The following is an 18,836-nucleotide window of genomic DNA, read 5'->3' as shown; positions in this document are numbered from 1 at the left end:
CTGAAAACTGCTAATATGCTCATTTTAGAATTACCAAATTGCTATGTGCATAAGTGTATGATCTACCTACAAATGATCATAAGGAAAAAAAACAATAATTACAAGCTTGATTTCTAATGTACTGATGCCTTATTTAATTAATTAATTAACATAATTCTAGACTGCAGTCTTATGTTGAAGCATCGTAAAGTTCATGGAGCTCAACTGAATGAGAAAAAAATGATTAAAACACAACAGCATGAAATTACTGTTGCTTAAAATCTTCAATATAGACTGTACTGAATGAAAGTGAGGGGGGAAAAGAATCAGTTCATACCTAACGTTCACACAGGGAAGGTCTCTATAAGTCTAAATTTTGAAACAGCAGCCTCACAAATACCAAAGGATAGAATGATCATACTGCCAAAAAATCAAACTTAGGAGTTATTCCTAGATAGTGCTTTACAAGTGACAGTAAAGCAGCAAGACTATTGTGATGATTAGTGTCTTTAAAAAAGTCTAGCAAGTTTTTTTTAACACAATACTGGTTGTCCTATATGACAGACTTGTTTGAAAATGGCTCTGTAAATAATGGGAACCATGGTGAATGCTTTAACAAAAGTGTAGTAATTATGGTATAGCAATCAAGCTGGTGACAGACACTCCTGGCAAACATGCTCATTTGGGGCCTTGATAACAATGATAAAACTATATGTACTCCCTACTCAATTCTGCATATTTCTGAGTGAGTACAATATACAGGTAGTCCTTGTTTAGAAACCAGTTGGGACTGTCAACTTAGTTGTTAAGTGGTTGCTCAGTGAAACTGTGACCGGGCTTATGATCTCACTTCAGCTTTCCTTTGTTCAACAGAGCTAAAACAAATAAAATAAAAAGATCTAAAACTATGGAGAGAGAAGGAAATTCTTCTATACTAACTTCTTTCTCAAAAAAAAAAAAACAGATCTCCCTTGCAAAACATTTTCTAGGCGGAAAGACCCCTATATGGAAAACATTTAAAACATATCAAGATTAAGAGCCATTCAATATACAGTCTAGGCCCGTGGTGGTGAACCTATGGCACGGGTGCCACAGGTGGCACACAGAGCCCTCTCTGTGGGCACATACGCCATCGCCACAGTCCTAGGCCTTCAGCTGGGTTTTATAAAACCTTTTCGCTTTAGGCCTCCGCCGCTGTGTGCAAAAAAAAAGGGTTCTATCAATCAATTTTAACTTCTCGCGGGGGAAAAAAAGATCTCGCAAAGTTGGAATTGATTGATTGAACACCGTTACCACTGCAGCCATGCCCACCCAATGGACCACGCTGGCCCAATTGGCTACACCCACCCAATGGGCCATGGCCACCCGGCACCCGATGATAAATAAATGGGTTTGGGGTTGCAGTTTGGGCACTCGGTCTCTAAAAGGTTCGCCATCACTGGTCTAGGCCAATGTATCATATCCATGCCATAAAGTAGGCATAGGCAACTGATTTGTTCCCCATTCTTCTTGTTCTATATATTATTATTTACTGAGACTCTAGCCCATTTTCCTTGCATAAGAGAGTCACTTTTCTTCCATTATTAAACACAAAGTATCATAGTTGTACTAAACTTATGGACATGCACTATCTTGGTCATGGTATTACACAGATGAAGACAGCCCTGAACCTCTGCTTTGTCCTAACTACAAATATATGTGCAGAGGGATGTATATTTTTGTATCATATGGTACAAAATAACAACACGCCAAATCACTATATGAATAAATTCCATATTAAGCAAAACCAGCCCCCATGCTTCTTGTCTTAAAAGGGCAGTCTTCATCCTTCAGAACAATTCTACTTACAGTCGATCCAGTTGTGAAAATGTATTTTATTAATTTTGATATGCTTTTCTGTTTTCTACAGCTTTGTATGGCATTTTAAAATTAACTTTTCAACCAAAGTAAAGGACAAAACTGGACTTGATATCAAATTTTATCAGATATCAGTATTTTTATATAAAATATTTGATTTCAAAATCAGCAACCAAACAAACACTTCAGTAATTTACCTGGTTGCTTAGAAGACTCCCAGCCTGAGGTTTTCTCTGCATATTGAGGTCCTGAGGGCTTGAATCCTGCACCAGATGCAGCTGAAATAGGCCTATTGGCGCCATTTTCTGGGTTTTCAGGCACGTTTCTTATAGCAGCAGCTGTACAAGTAGTAAATTGTGTGGGATGCAAAGAATCGCTGTTTGAAGAAAAAAATATTAGTTTAGCACAATCCCCAAACAAGCACAAGAATTCAATGAAAACTTCCTTTATATAAATACAAAGAAAGTTAGTTTTAAGTATCAGAAGAAAAACTGCTCCTTTAATGTTTATTCTCAATTTTGCACACATTACTGCAAATTTCATGGGACCCCCCACTAATCCATATTACTTTGCATGTCATCCATATGCGAACTAGGTTTCAGACAGCTGTATCATTAACTGCAGTTTATAAAGATCTCATTTTAACTGCTTCTTATGACAGAGATAGTTGTTGCCTTGTGGATACTAACAAGACCCACAATTTTGATCTTAGATTTAATGCACAGACATGCTCATGTGAAACACATTCTGATTGATTTGTTTTTGACAATAAATATAGAGGCATTTCTTCAAAGTCCAGAAGGATTCATTTTCACATATAAAACAAAGATTTTCTCGTTACCATGAACAGAATTTCAGGCAATTAAGCAAGCATCCAAGAAAGAGGAACTGCCTTTCACAATTCAACCCCAAACTAGAAAAGATGACTTAACAAGATGTGGTTAGACAAGTTTAGAGTTTAAATTATGAATGTTGTTGTTAGTTGCGAAGTCGTGTCCGACCCATCGCGAACCCATGGACAACGTTCCTCCAGGCCTTCCTGTCCTCTACCATCTTCTGGAGTCCATTTAAGCTCACCCCTACTGCTTCAGTGACTCCATCCAGCCACCTCATTCTCTGTTGTCCCCTTCTTCTCTTGCCCTCAATTTTTTCCAGCATTAGGCTCTTCTCCAGTGAGTCCTTCCTTCTCATTAGGTGGCCAAAGTATTTGAGTTTCAACTTCAGGATCTGGCCTTCTAAAGAGCAGTCAGGGTCGATCTCCTCTAGGACTGAATTATGAATATAATGATCTATAACATTTGAGGACCTTCCTGTTCATCTATTCTACTTCAAAGAATGGTTCTGGCTGTACTATATGTTACAGATTGAATTTAGTATCCATCATTTATTTGATGAAAATTTCAATTCAGCAAATATGAAAGATAACATGCCTTAAAGCGAGAAAATACTATGTGTATCATATACATAACTGGTAAGATCTGCTGGTTGAGAAATAGTGAAGACTGAAGCAATGTGTGTGTGTGTGGGAGTTTACATTTTGGGAAAGGACAAGTTTCTCTTGGATTTAGTTCTAAGTTTGCATGCAGGTTAAGTCACTTTGGAAATTCTATATTTTCACTATTAAAACATTAGTCTGATTTAGTAAATCTGTTTGAAAATATTCCAAAGGAAATAACTGTATGGAAGCATTCTCAAACTATACATTATAATAATTACAGAATTTGGCTTGCCTTCTTCAAATCTTTTTTACATAGTAAAGCTATGTAGACTTTAAATTCTGCTTATGGTTGATGGTGGCAGTTTTCACAAAAGTATTAGTAGAATACTATATTTATTAAAGTCTTTTATATATCTTTCAAGATCCACTCTATACATGTATGATTTTTTTAAGTACCAAGAAAAGCCATCCTCTTTTCACATTTGCATTGTTTGGAACCTCTGCTGATCAATGAAGACTGCATTAAGTCTATGGACTAACAAAGATGAAGCTAGCTTCACATATGGTTCTGCTGAAGAATATATTAACATGAAGACTGCTGCTGATTCTTTGTGCCTTCATTCAAATTTGTGTACTGTTCAGTAGGTTTTGTGCCTGCTATATCTGGGTTAAGGTAAAATTACGTTATCTTAAGCCCAGATATATCAGGCATGAAACCTACTGAACAATACACAAATTTTATGGAATTATGACATGACAGGTATTGGGGAAATTTTAAAAAAATCCCAGTACAGGTAATCCTCAATGTATGACCACAATAGGGCAAAAATTTCTGTTGCTAAGTGAAACATTTGTTAAGTGAATTTTGCCCCATTTTACAATCTTTCTTGCCACAGTTGTTAATTTAATCATTGCAGTTGTTAAGTTTGTAACACGGTTGTTAAGTGAATCTGGCTTTCCCATTGAGTTTGTTTGATTTAAGCTTGCAGGAGGTGATCACACGACCCCAGGGCTCTGAAACCATCATAAATATGAGTCAGTTGCCAAGCGCCAGAATTTTGATCATATGATCCTGCAATGGATGTAACTGTGAAAAAAAGTCATGGCACTTTTTTCAGAGCCCTTGTAACTTTGAACATATGCTAAATGAATGGTTCTTAAGTTGAGAACTATCTGTATTTCCAAAAGCATTTAAACATGTAAATTTATATTGAAAGATATGCGAAAAGTGGGATGAGCCATGCTAGGAAAGCTAACTCGTAAGCATGAAACTAGAAACTGTGGGCATTTTAAAAGGAGGAAAGGCTGAAGTCTAGCCGAACAATTGGCTTCACATGAAACTTTTGATTTATGGCACAGGCTATGCCTCTTGTGGTTGGCAGAAGTCTTTCTGTCAACATTTGCAGCAGACCTCACACACCAATAACATTGGAACTAGTTTTGTAAGACATTCATAACCAAAACAGAGAACATTTTGAGTTCCTGTGGCTGCATTCCCTCTGGGTTTCCTTGCAGAGTTAATCTTTATATTATGCTTATAGTTATCCTCTTGGAAATGTTATCAATATGCAACATCCTGATTTTGGGAAAAAATGCTAATTTACATAGCAGACTGCTTTCTAATATAATTCTGTGCATTGGAGATTGATTAATGCATCCTGGTTTAAGGAAGAAAAAGGACACATGAATTTGGCATCTGTCAAGTTACCATATCCAAAAGGATACCAGAACACACATGAGGGCAACTGGATATATTTTTCAAGTAAATCTATTTTCATCACTATGAAGAGTTCGGGGGAAGGGAGGGACGGAGGGAAGGAAGGAAGGAAGGAAGGAAGGAAGGAAGGAAGGAAGGAAGGAAGGAAGGAAGGAAAGAAGGAAGGAAGTTGTCTTTTCTTTTGCATTTTAAATCCCTTGGAACTCAACAGGATTTTTATTTAAATTCTATCTGCAAATTCAAGGCCCCCATCAACCATTTAGAGTATATTAATTACTGTATTTTAATCTAATTGCAATTTTGCTATCCATGACAGATGGACTATCTGTTCATTTATTTAAGATCCAACTTTCAAAGCTTACAAAGCTATGCTAAATAAACCAGCACACCAATCTGCCTCTGCAATATGCTATCACATTCTCTTTCTCCCTTCCTCTGCGTAGACACCTTTACAACTGGATAGAGAGGAAATGCATGATAAGTAAAGGAATAAGCATCCATGCCATTCCAATGAATTATTCAGATCCACTATGGCACTCATCAGCCAGAACAATGGCATTCTTCCCATTTTCCATATTGCATACTACATCTTGCAACCTTTTGGACAGCATGGGAAAAGACAGAAATGAAAACTGTCTGGTTAGCTACACCAGATATAGTAAAAGGAGAAGAGAGAGGCAGGGGCACACTGACTACTCTCTTGATAAGGATTCCTTCTTTGCATTCCTAAATTACCAATTTGAATTGAAGGTGTAAAAGAAGTGCTCTGCTCTGAATAGCCAACTCCAAAAGTGGGCAGAGACAGGACAAAATGTGAATGTGGTCAAAACATTATTAAATCTGAATTAATTTGGGGTCTCAGACCCCCTTGATACACAGGCTATGGATCCTCACTAAAATGGTCTTGATTTCTAACCTAACTATAGAAGAAACCCATGTGTGAACAAACTACCTGAATTTCAATACATAGCACTTGTACCTGAAGTTATATTTGAAGTCACTGTATTCATGGTTCCAAGATAAAGAAACTTGCTTTAAGTTATCAAGAAATCAAATTAGAACTATGTAAGTGTAGCAGTCTGGCAGTGGAATACACAAAATATCCTTAATGACATTTAGTAAATATTAACTTAGCTACAGTGTCTAATAAATTAGAGCAACAGAGACATGTACAGTAAGTCAAAATTAATGAGATACATGAGAACTGAACCCTATCCTAGCTACTTTTCCATTTGTTGTATTTCCCCCAGGTAGAATTAAATTTATCAAGCAGATACAGTTTTCCAAATAATAATTTTTGTTCCTTTCCCATTGTCCTAAATTATAATCTTCTTTCTAAAGAACAGGCCTTTTAAAAGTGAACAAAGAGACATTTTGTCACTTCCCAAGTCACTTTCTTTGTGAATCAAATTCAGGAATTAAGATGTAATACAATGCAAGACAATATTGCTTTTTAGGGAAGAAAGACATTTTAAGATGGAGAAATTTTGGTTGAAGAGTGACTTAGATTCCAATTGTGAGATATTTAACATCATAGGCATCTCTTCCCTGCAAACTATCCAAAGCTATTCATCCATTTTCAGAAAAGAGGTATACAATCAAAGAAAGTGCCAACACTTCAGCAGGACCACCACTTTGGTTTTTATATGTCATAATTCTTTTACATTAGGCCCTCTTCCAAGAAGAATTGGCTTCCCCATAAAGAGTCTGGCACGGCACTGGCCCTTTTGCTGTATTTTTTCCAAGTGAATGTTTCCCAAATTAGAAAATTTCCAGAAATAAATAAGCTGACATAAAAGCAAAATACTTAAAATGAAAACCTTATTCAATGACCTCTGCAAGCTAAAGACACACACAAAGCAGTTACTTAATATGATTTGTGCTTTCTGATCAGTCTTTTTAAAATTCTTTTGGTTTTATTTTTATTTTTAATCCATTTAACTTCTCCCTAGGTTCACTTGACTGATTCAAGGTCAGCCAGGTTCTCCTTTTATATATGTTTATGGGCATTTTTCCCCCTTTATTTGTACCAAAGCCACTCAGTCATCAAGGCTGCCTCAAAATTGGATCAAATAAAGAAATGTCAGGTTGTATAATGCATTGTGTATGCAGAAAATGTCCTAGAATATCATATATTGTTATTTTTCCATAAGCCTTACAAATAATACTCCAAGCAGTGACTTCTTCTCTTTCTTAATAATAACTGCCAAATTGAACAAAATCAATAACCCATATAAGAAAACTGCTGTGTGACTTGACCAATCTCTAGAACTAATGCACCACAATTTACAGAACACCCAGGCTAAGATGATCATTTCTTAATCTTAGCAACATACATAGAAATTTAAATATCCTAAGCATAGCACAATCTCACCTATGCTTAGGATAAATTTATAAGGACATGAAGGATGAAGTTAGTATTTTTTGCCAATGTCATAAGCCCATGACGGATGAGAATTTTAAATCAGATTCTGATATTCAATCTAAAAAGTATCTGAGTTATTTCATCTTCAATTGCTGATAGCAAAAAATCTTTTCAACCTATTTTAGTTCTTTTATAGAACTCCAATTTTAATTGCTAAGGAACACTGTCACTTAATATAATTCTGGGAGTGAGCAGGATGAAAGACATCCATGCCATTCTATTATTCAATAGCATAAGAAAACCACTGGGCTGGGAACACTGATTTACCAAATGTGAGGTCATGATCATCGGTCATAAGATGTCAAACTTTCATGAAGGGTCACTTCTAAATGGCCATTGATTGAAGCTATCCAGATTCCTTCAATGTTAAGAGTTAATGTGCAACCAAGTTTTGAACTAAAAATTAAGAAATACCTTTATTTAAATGCACATAAAATTGTTATTTTTTGAAAGACTTACTTTAATAAATTTTAAAAATATCCTCTGTTTTGCAATTGATGGAATTTTAAACAAAGGAAACTATTCTTAAAATATAATCATCATTTCACAATGTTTGCAGCTATGAGAAAAATATTTGGAAAAACTACTTGGATATGGCAACATAAAAAATACTTAGTGCCAGACTCACAAAAAACACAAAGAAATTCGACAGAAGAGATTCATATTTCTCTCCTTTTAAATAACTCTCCACTGTAAAATTATAAAGATAAATGTTTATATTGCTAAAGGCAACATTGTTCTAGTAGAATCTAAGGAAAAAGAAAGAACAGCTAGGCATGTGAAAAAATAGAAGTGGGGAAGATAAATAAGGCAAAATGACTCAAGACTTTTTTTGCCTCCTGTGCTGATAAAGAATATGCAAAAATCTGAAAATCCTAATCATCCAAAGCTTTTATGTCTTTTTCTCAGATACAGAATATTTTGGAAAAGCAGCTGTTTTAACATCATTCCAAACAATAAACATATATTTTTGTATGAAATTAAATTTTACGAAGATGCCAATAGGATCACATGCAGTCCTCAGCTTACAATTGTTCATTCAGCAACCACTTGAAATTAAAATGGTGCTGAATAAAAGGAGCTATGACTGCTGCCCAAAGTTACAGCCACTGTAGCACCCACAGTCATATGATCAAAATTTGAGCATTGGCAGCAGGCCCACCATTATCCTGCAGGGCTGCTGCAAATCCCTTACCTATCTCCATCTCCAGCTAGGCTGCTCTATAAGGTGGTACTTAACCATAGCACTGAGCCTAAAGTAGCGTTCAGGTGTCTAAGGCCCAGGCCTCACTTCAACCCTCGTTCTGCCACTGCCCCTCACAAATACTGCCTCGCACCACTCTCTAAGGCAGTGTTTTTCAACCTTTTTTGGGCAAAGGCACACTTGTTTCATGAAAAAATCATGAGGCACTCCACCATTAGAAAATGTTAAAAAATTTAACTCTGTGCCTATATTGACTATAGGCCTAAGGTACAAAGATGCACCAGTTTCTTCCACATTCTGGAAACACAGACACAGAAAAATAATAATACAGTAAGTTTAAAAATCACAGACAGCAGCCCTTGGAATATAGCTAGCTGATCATTTTGTTAGATTTTACAAATTCCTTTGACTGGGATTCCAACCCTGCATGAGGTAAATGGTATGTTTTGTAATTATTGCAGTAGAGCAGATAACAGTCTGCTCTACTAAATTTTGGTTCAAAGATTTGAGAAAACCTTAATTATGAATGAAATGAATTGTTATTCCAAAGCCCAGTCCCAGATCCCTCAGATCAGTATTTCCCAATATCAAATGATACTTCCAAATCTTGCAAGCAAGAGCAGGATCCCCAATTCTGCACTTCCTTCTGCATGAAAAATGTTAGAGAAGACCCCTTTTGGGTTTGGGTTTGTTTTTTTAAAAAAACAGCCGCCTTTTTCAACTGTGAAAGCAAATGCAGCCAGCATCTTAAACCAAAATCTAAACATGGAGGACCTTCATCTCTCATCCAGAGAGGAGGTCTCTTTCAAGCAGAAACTCCAAAACCGATCTCGATTTTACATAGTCGGAACATTATTTTCCTTCCTTTCTTTTCCACTATCTCCCCTTCCACGACCTTCGAATATGGAGAAAAAAATCAAATCCCTAACTCTTAATGATAGACGAGGCAAGGAATCCCCACCCCAAATTTCCCCACCCCAGAGCGGAGAGGGTCTTGCTCCTTAAACTTATCATTTCCCCCTCCAGCATCTTAGATATCGGAAAAATCGGACAGCCATTCTCCCAAATAGACCGGGGGAGGGGGGGAAAGCAGGTCTCCGAGGCTGCTTCTTCCGAAATGTGTCCTTGAATGATGGCCGGGAAGCCCCTCACGGGCATCAGGCATGGAGAAAGTGGACCCCGGGCCCGCCGGAACGGGAATGGAGGCAGTTGGATCCAGGCGACTACGGCGCCAGCCGTTTCTAAAGGGGCCTGAGGGTGCCTTACCTAACGAGGAGGCAAACCGAGCGGCCAGCTCCAAAGGGGCCTTCGCCGTCTCCCGCCGCGGTTCGCTTTGCCGACGTCTCCTCTGCCCCTTCCCTCGCTCGGCCCCAACTCGGGGGAGGGAAAGCGGGGAGGAGCTTTTGACATTTTTTTTTAAAAAATCTTTCCCACGGCACACCAGGCAACATCTCGCAGCACACTAGTGTGCCGCGGAACAGTGGTTGAAAAACACTGCTCTAAGGTACACAAGAATTCAGGAATGCTGCAATTGCCTCACTGCTCAATACTCTTAAGGATCTGCCATGTGCCACTTATTTTCGGCTGTTTTTCTGCTGCTGTGGAGAAGTGTCTACAACCCCTACAAGGCAGCTCTTAGTCACATGAGGTCTTCTTTCTTGCAGCCTGTTTGTGCAAACAAACAAAATTTGCATGAAGCTTCCAAAAATTTCAGAAATGTGAAGCATTTCACATTGGATGGCTTTGGAAATCTCACAACTTCAGAAGTCTTTGGAAGCTTTGTGAAAGTTAAGAAGTCTTTGGAGTCAGTCACACCAGGATTTCAAAGCCTTCCAAAGTCGCACTCACCTTCTGAGGCCTTAGGAAGCCCTACACAATTTGGGAAACATTTGGAAGCTCTGTGTGAACTCTTGTGGCGTCTCTGAAGTCTTTCAAAGTCATGCTGGGCTTTTAAAGTGTTCTGAAGTTGCACCAGGATTTTAGATTTCAGAAAAGAAAGCCTGATACAACTGGTAGCTGCTTCAGATGGGTCATGTGAAGCTCTCCACAGACAGAAAACGCCTCAAGCACTGAGTGGCAGGAGCAATTCCATCCTCAGCATTGGTGGGTGGCAGTGATGGGTACTGCAATGCAAGGCTTCGCTGGGGCAACTGGGGCTTTGCGCCGCCCTGTAGCAAACCCTGTCCTCCCACATAGCCTGTGTCAGGCCTCCCTCATCCCGAAGCACTCCTGCATTCCAATTAACAACCCATATCAACTGGGAAAGTAGCAAAGTGGTCATGTGGGTACCTTGACTTACCACTTAGGACCAAAATGTTCAATTGTGGTCATAAATTGAAGACTGTTTGTATCCAGGAATGTCTCAAGCTCAACAGACCTATTTAGTCAAAATTATTTCTTTCTGCATATTATGTTCTACTCCTATTGTTCCAACTTGCCTTCCAGATTACATTGCCGGCTGGTAGAGGTATTTTATTTGTGTTGTATCATTTGTTATTTCCTTGTTTTTTTATCATTGTGGATTGTGAGCCATCAATAAGGTTTCAAAGAGAAAGATGTCCAAAAATATTTTCAGAATGAAATATAACGTGGAATTTCTGAAACTGAGTAAGATTCTCATCCCTTCCTCAGTCTTAATATTTGCCCATCATAATTTGCTCACACTGCGTAAGGATTTCTAGGAGTTGAACTCCAAACATCTTAAAATTGCGAAGATCAAGAAACACTACTTTAGAGGAAAGCAAATTCCTTTAAAGTGGATTCCCCTCTAATACAGTAACAACTGCCTGGTTATTACAGATAATTTTGTATGCTTTTCATGCAAAAGCAGTGCTGGCCCTAACTTTAGTCTGCATGTTAGAAACCTCTGATTTCAATTCCCCCTAGGGTAAATTCCTCTCCCTTGCTTTGCTTGTGGAACAATGATCTTAGTTAAAGCAATATTTAGCAATGTCATACGAAAAGAGGAGGCTGAAAAATATGCCTTGTTCAGGAGTTTGTGGAGAACCTGAGTAATATCGTTTTTCTCAGCGTTTTTCTCAGAACAGTCCTTCTCCCATAATTCTAAAGCATTTTGGCTGGTTCACAAACACAGCCAGAATTGTATAAGACATTGGTTTGAAGGCCAAGACATGTTGATTTGGGATGGTTCCTACATTATTTATAAGCATATGGTTCTTTTTGTGGGCTCCAAAATATGTTTGCACTCTAAACCAATCCTGAAAAAGGAGAGCCAGTTTGTTCTAGTGGTTAAGGCATCAAGTTAGAAACCTGGACCCCATACCTTCAGGTCCCACCTTAGCCATGAAAGCCAGCTGTCTTTGGGCTAATCATTCTCTCTCAGCCCAATCCACCTCACAGGGTTGTTGTTTGAAGAAAATAGGAAATGGAAGGAGTATTAGGTATGTTCACTGCCTTGCGTCATTGGTAAAAATAATAAAGGCGGGCTGTTACTAAACAAATGAAATGAAATGAAACACCTATGGGGAAAAACAAGGGTTTTGGAATAGCCTGCAAAGTTTCCAGGACTATTATTTAAAATTTTCAGAATTATCAAAAATCTTTGGGGCGATCTCAGTCATGAAGCCCAGGCAAAGAAGGTTTAAAAATATTTTTGAGCTACAAAAATCGCAAAAGGAATAGTAGAAGAAAAAAAACTCCAAAAACAAGAATGGAGGGGGGAACCTCTTCAAGTTGATTTCAGAAAGTACATTACATAGCACAAATTGAAAATTTATCCAAACTTCTGCACTGTTTTCTGATCTTGATTCTACATTCAAATCTGTAGCAACATGTGATCAATTCTGTATGACGTATCAGTTTTTATCCACCTAGGATTTTCTTGAAACACAGAGTAGGGGCATGGGTGCCCAAACTTTTTATCCAACAGTCATCTAAAAGGCATGCCTAATCCATAACTCTTGAAGTTTTCTGGACGTGTCTGCAGTAAAATTCAGGAAGAACAAGTGCTTCTGAGAGTCTTCAAAGATACACTCAGTTCAAAGTAACCATCAGCAAGGAATACAAAACTGCATAAGATACCATAGTGGTCAAAAGCATATTATATGTGCTGTCAGAACATGGCAGATATCACTGTTATTTAAAAGGCACAGGTCATAAATTTTATGTTTGGCTAAAGTTGCATTTTATAGTTGAAAATAGCTGCATTATTTTCTCATTCATGCACAATAAGAAAAGGGTTTTTTTATTCTTCCAAAGTTTTCTATATATGGCTATTGTTAAATACAGAGAGTAGCATTTTCATACATGATGAGGTTAACTCAAAGGTAACATAAACTCAGACTTGGGGAGGATCATATACAGAGGTTTATGCTGAGAAAGGAAGGAAGGAAGGAAGGAAGGAAGGATCACAAAAAGTGACTTTCCACTGATCATGGAAAAGATTTTAAGGTTTTTAAAACCTTCACAACGTAAGCTTTCATATGTTAACATTTGGATAATCTGAATAATGTGCACTTATGAAGCATTTTAACAATGAAATCATCCAAGTGTCCCAAAAGAAATAGTTTATTAGACACAATAAATGAGCAAGCTGCATTTAAATCATCACAACCTCTGCTTTTTTGGTTAAAATAAAGTTGGTTGCCAGAAAAGTTGGTTCTCATGTTATCATAGCTGTGGTCAGAAAGTATGACACAAAGCAAAATGCACCACCCCATCAGGAAACGTGAAGCCTTTATGGAGTAGGTGGCAAATGTGTGAATAATCTTTTATTTGCTGTCCCATTTCCCAACTACTGCAGTCAGACTAAGTCAGTAAATATCAGGGGAATAGGAGAAAAAAGCCTCTCTATTCTAAGAATACTTCTTTAGAACAACATGTGGTTTCCACACTGGAGGAATTCTGCCAGTACCTCAATCCAGACCTATTGATTCCACTCTAGCAATATTTTCCCACCTTGGAGTTAACTGAAGGTCATACTTTTCAAATAAAGGAAAATGGTTCTGTGCCATGAATCACATCATAAATTCAAAATGAATTGGAGGACCACCACCAACCTAAAAATATCTTAAATTAACCTGATTTGAATAACATGACTGGTACCAATAATGGATACGAGCCATTTATAAAACATTTTGCTATAATGATTGAAATGTTTTAGCATAGCCTAACATTAAAATATGACATTTCTCTCCCACTCCATTAGTCTGATACAGATACTATGCTAGTAGTGAGTGACTGCTACTCATGCACAAAAGTTTTTCTGTAAATAAAGCGGTGACATACCTTCATTTTTACAATGAAGAGCTTAAGCAAAAAAAAAAAAGTATAACTTCTACTACAATTGTGTGAGAAGGATTTAAATAAAAGCAATCCAAACAGTGAGTGAGTTAGAAGTTCAACTAAGGATGAGGATAAAGTGCCAGGACAATTCCTGTTATAGTTTTACTACCTCCACTTCCTTTGCATCTCCAGAACACTTGTAGATTTCCTTGATGGCCTTGTGCTTTCCAGAAGTGGGGGCTTAATAATAGGAGTAATGAGAAGAGCATCCAAGAGAGAACGATAGCTACTACAATCTGGGAGTCTAGTAAGTATTTAAAGAGAAAATAGAAGGAAACCAATTATCATAATAAAATAAATAGAAAGTTATCCATTCTAAAACAGAGGAGGAAAATAGCCTCTTTCATTTTCTGGTACCTGGATACTTTAAAGCACAGATCCCCAATTCCCGGATGATGGCCCATTTGGAACCGGGCTGTGGAAGCAGCAGGGGAGCACGAGTGCAAAAAGCTCCATTTGTGTGAACGGTGGGCACATGTGCCTGCCACTTGCACAAATGGACCTGCCCATGCGCTCACCCACCACTCACACGTAATTATTCCCTCTCCCTCAATCAATCAATATATGTTACCAAGTAATGTTCTCAGATCTTAGATAAAAGAAACTGTAGCTCAGATCTTTACTAAAATCTAAAGCATCTGCAAAAGTCTCCTCATCCTGTTTCTTCATGACATATTAAGTGCATCAGTGAAGAAATGTTCAATCTAAATATATCTTGGCAAAACATACTACTGTTTATGATAAATATGAACTTGGAAGTTGTACACGATGACCTAATGACTTCATGAAATACTGTGGATCCGGCAGCTGAGTCTGAGGACTCAGATGAGGAGGAAGGGCCTGGAGTGACATTGGAGTCTGAGAAAAGCCCTGAGGAGCACCAGGAGATGAGGAGCTTGGCCCCTCTACTCATGCTCGGGCAGAGACATAGCAGTTTGGGGAGCCTGAGTTGGGCGACAATGAGGAACAGCTGGGGCCAATCCCAGATACGTGGATGTGCAGAGAGAGGAGAGGAGAGGAAGGCAGTGGGGCGGCTCCAGATGCAAAAGAAAAGTCATTAAGAAGCCACACCCTAGCTGAATTATAAAAGGGGGAGGTGTGGGAGGTGCTGGTTACCAAAGGCAACCGTTCACGCTGGGGCTTTGTGTTTTGTTGATTGGGTTGTTTGCCTCTGGAGTCTTGGACATTGAGTCAGGTGTGTAAAAATAAAAAGGGGTTTAGTTTTCTTGTGGGCCCTGCCTGGTTCCATGAAGAGGGGTTTTTCCTTGTGAGTTGAGCAAGTGCTTGCGTAGGCTGGGACAGAACATACTGTACTATTACTAAAATACATAATGAAATCTTTAAGTTCAATTTGTACTGATTCAATCCAGGATCTCTTCCAATTTCCTAGGTAAGCTACCAGCTACCAGACAAAGCACTAATTGGGACCAACCCCATTTAGCTTCAGAGACTGCCTAACTAGAATTATATGCCAACAGGATAATTCAGATTTCAGCAATACTGATATGTCAAAATTAGAGAGTTAGGTCAAACAGTTATTTAAATTTCAAACACAGAAGCTGCTCAATTACCTTCTATGAATTCATTTAAATAATTAGAATGATCCCCCTTACATCCTGATTATCACTCCTTTACAAAATCTAAAGGTGAGAGACTGAGTTTTTGTTCAGAGCAATCAATTCAAGATATAATCAGAATTACTATAAAGTCCAACTCATTGGGACAGAAGTCAATTATATCCATAAATACATACATGCACATATATGCACATACAGATCATATTACTGGAGACAATTTTCTCAGTTGTAAATCCAATTAACTGAAACATACCAAGAAAAAAGGGGGTAAATTGAGACTCAGCCACATGATCCAATACTAAATTAACTATATTAAAAGTACTAGCACTTATTTCTTATCTTAAAAGCACTCAGAACTACATCTCAGATATTTCTGTGCTTCTATGCTCTTTGTACTTCTTTCATATTCTTTTCCAATGTAATGTCTACCTGGAACGCATTGACACAGCAGCAGACACAGCGGCGGCAGCACTACTCCTAACATGTCTTGTTGCCTCCACTGGAACAGAAGTGAAGGGCATTTGAGGACATGTTAAACAACTTCCCAAAGGATTTTCCAATATCAATTTCCTATGATACAAGATTCAGTCCAAGGGAAGAAAACAAAATTGAGTCTGAGATAATTGTAGATAAGCATAGGTTAGGCATACAGTTTCAAAAATAATCTGAAAGGTTTAGCAGCATATCAGAGCATCAACTTTTTTCAGAAACGTTGACAAATTGTTCCTTAATAGATGTGTGCCTTTGTTAGCAAATGTATAAGCCAGAGCCTTATAGTCTGGTCTTTTCAAACTTTGACAGTTTGGGAAAATTTCATTTAGGTTGCCTGAAGTCTTCCAAATGGCTAGCATTAGAAACAGAGCTTTATATTTTCCTAATTTGTTCAGTGGGACCTATGTCCAGTTAATGTGTAATGGCCTTTTGCTTTGCAGCCTGAACAGTATTGCTTTTAAGTGCATTATTAAGCACTGATCTTAATAATATAATCTCTTTTTAATTAAAAAAGTGCATCAGATTATGATTAAAAGACATGACCCAAATATCAGCCTGGGGAACTGACTGGTATTACATACCTACTTATCAAAAGCATTCTCATTAGGCTGTTGAAGTGTCAGTTACTTATATAAAATAGACATGTGACTGGAACCTGAACTAAGCCAGTACAACAGCATAAGAAGTCTTCAATTCCATAGTGAATATAGATCTTTGTCTAAGTTTACACAGTCCACAGCTTAATTTCAGAAATCCTCTATAAAATTATCAATTCAAATATTTAGAAGAATAACTGTCCTCTGGAAGCTAGCTGAAGAAGGAAGAATTTGAACAGAAAAACAGTGTCGGGGACGGGGGGGGGGAAAGAAAGATATGGATCCGATCCTACTCCTTTCGCTTTGATTGTACCTACTGCCAGATGTCAGGGACCAAGAGATTAGTCTGGATGCTTTATGAAGCTTTCATGGAGGAGAAAAAGGCTTGGGTATGTGTAGTTTAATGAAGAGAAGGGTGAGGGGTGACATGATAGCAGTGTTCCAATATCTCAGGGGCTACCACAAAGAAGAGGGAGTCAAGCTATTCTCCAAAGCACCTGAAAGCAGGACAAGAAGCAACGGATGGAAACTAGTCAAGGAGAGAAGTAACCTAGAACTAAGGAGAAACTTCCTGACAGTTAGAACAATTAACCAGTGGAACAACCTGCCTCCAGAGGTGGTGAATGCTCCAACACTGGAGGTTTTTAAGAAGAGACTGGACAGCCATTTGCCTGAAATGGTATAAGGTTTCCTGCCTGAGCAGGGGGTTGGATTAGATGACCTCCAAGGTCCCTTCCAACATTATATTATTATTATTATTATTATTATTATTATTATTATTATTATTATTATCATTATCTTACTAAGGTGTGGCAGCTTTTATCATTCTCAGAAAAACATCATCTAAGCTACATATTTGCCTTCTTAAATTGCAGCTTGAAGGCAGCACAGAGATTTTGTCAAAAGTATCTTTTTTTTAAAAAAAAGCATACAAACTCTGATCGCTTTGTCTGAGTTTAACATAGCACATTTTATTTCAGATGATTTGGATCAATAGTTAATAATGTTTAAAGAATAATTCACTTCAGGTGTTTAAAAATGTAGCTGATCTCTCAAAGAAAAAAAAGGTAGCAATGAAGAAAAATGCATAAAGCTATGCTGAGCAACTCTCTCTTAAGAAGTTCTTGGAGTAAATATAATTTCAAGATGCTGCCCTCATCAATATAGGGGAGGTTGATACTGCTTAGTATTAAGTTTCAAAGAAATGTTATATTCACTTTGTTTGGTGAAGGACTTATTGCTATTGAAATAATAGTCATTCATATTTATTATTTACTAATGTTTTAACTTCACCTGAGATACTTGTATGTGAGCATACTGATACTCTGGAAGGTAAATACTGTTTTTCAATCTCTGCCTTGGTAGAAAACTAAGATAGGTAGATAGCAGCTAGTTTTCTGCTTTATCGTAACTGTTGCACATAACCATAAGATGAACAAGGAGTTTCCAAGTCTTTTAAGCCACTCTCAATAATGTCAGCATATGAATACCTGCCAGTAAATGGAGGCTCCAATGTAGATTTCTCAGGCTGGGCTGTTGAAGTAGTTTCCACAGAAGCAAGAGAAAGTACTAGTGGTTCAGAGGTCTGAGTTCCCACAGTACTCATCATGGGTACATTCTTTTTATGATCAGCTTCATTTGTCCCCAATTTTGGAACTGGGGCAATCAATTCATAAGACCCAGTTTTTAGTCTTCTTGACCTTAATCAATCAAGAGTTAGGTTTAAACATACGCTATGTTAATTGCTCAATAAATAATAGAAAATAATTAAAGCACTGGAGAACTAACAGATTTGTGATCTAGAACTGTCTTTCCCAACCTAAGCACTTTCTGGACTCTAAGGATTCCCAAAATTCTTACCAGTGGTCCTACAAGTAGGGAGTCTAAAAATTAAAGTCCACAATTCTGGACCTCATGGAGATGGACAAGGATAGTATATATGTATCTCACATTATCAAATGTTCTTTCTTTCTCTGAAAATAGTCTACTTTTTAGGAAATAAAAGGAAATATAATCATGGTTGTCTTTCCCAGATCGTCTTCCAGCTTCTGACTGTCCAAGACATATAGGCCCAATGTCCTTGCCTAAAACTAGATGTTACAATCCTTTCACAAGATAAATAGGAGGATTGGTAGATGGGAGCACTATAAATTACACTGAATCAAAGTTGGTTGAAATGCCACAGAAAGGTCACCCTGATATTTCTGAAGAGGAACTAAACTATTTGTTTCTAGGAGGGATAATTTT

General features: G+C 37.7%; 1 protein-coding gene across 7 annotated transcripts in view; it reads right to left on the bottom strand.

Moving 5' to 3' along the window:
• The window catches only part of PDLIM5 (PDZ and LIM domain 5), a 147,827-nt gene that overhangs the window by 32,454 nt on the left and 96,537 nt on the right, over positions 1–18,836 (bottom strand). For 4 of the 7 annotated variants that reach the window (XM_081332577.1, XM_081332580.1, XM_081332578.1 and 1 more), the window contains one exon: positions 2,034–2,212. In XM_081332577.1, the coding sequence (XP_081188703.1) occupies positions 2,034–2,212 (179 nt within the window). Of the gene's footprint in view, positions 1–2,033; positions 2,213–15,930; positions 15,991–18,079; positions 18,290–18,836 lie in introns of those variants that run through there. The other 3 variants (XM_081332581.1, XM_081332582.1, XM_081332583.1) reach the window with 2 other exon arrangements.

This window comes from Vipera berus (genome assembly GCF_964194415.1).
Source record: "Vipera berus genome assembly, chromosome: 7".
NCBI classification, from domain to species: Eukaryota; Metazoa; Chordata; class Lepidosauria; order Squamata; family Viperidae; genus Vipera; species Vipera berus.
This window is presented reverse-complemented; position numbering and strand designations above follow the sequence as displayed.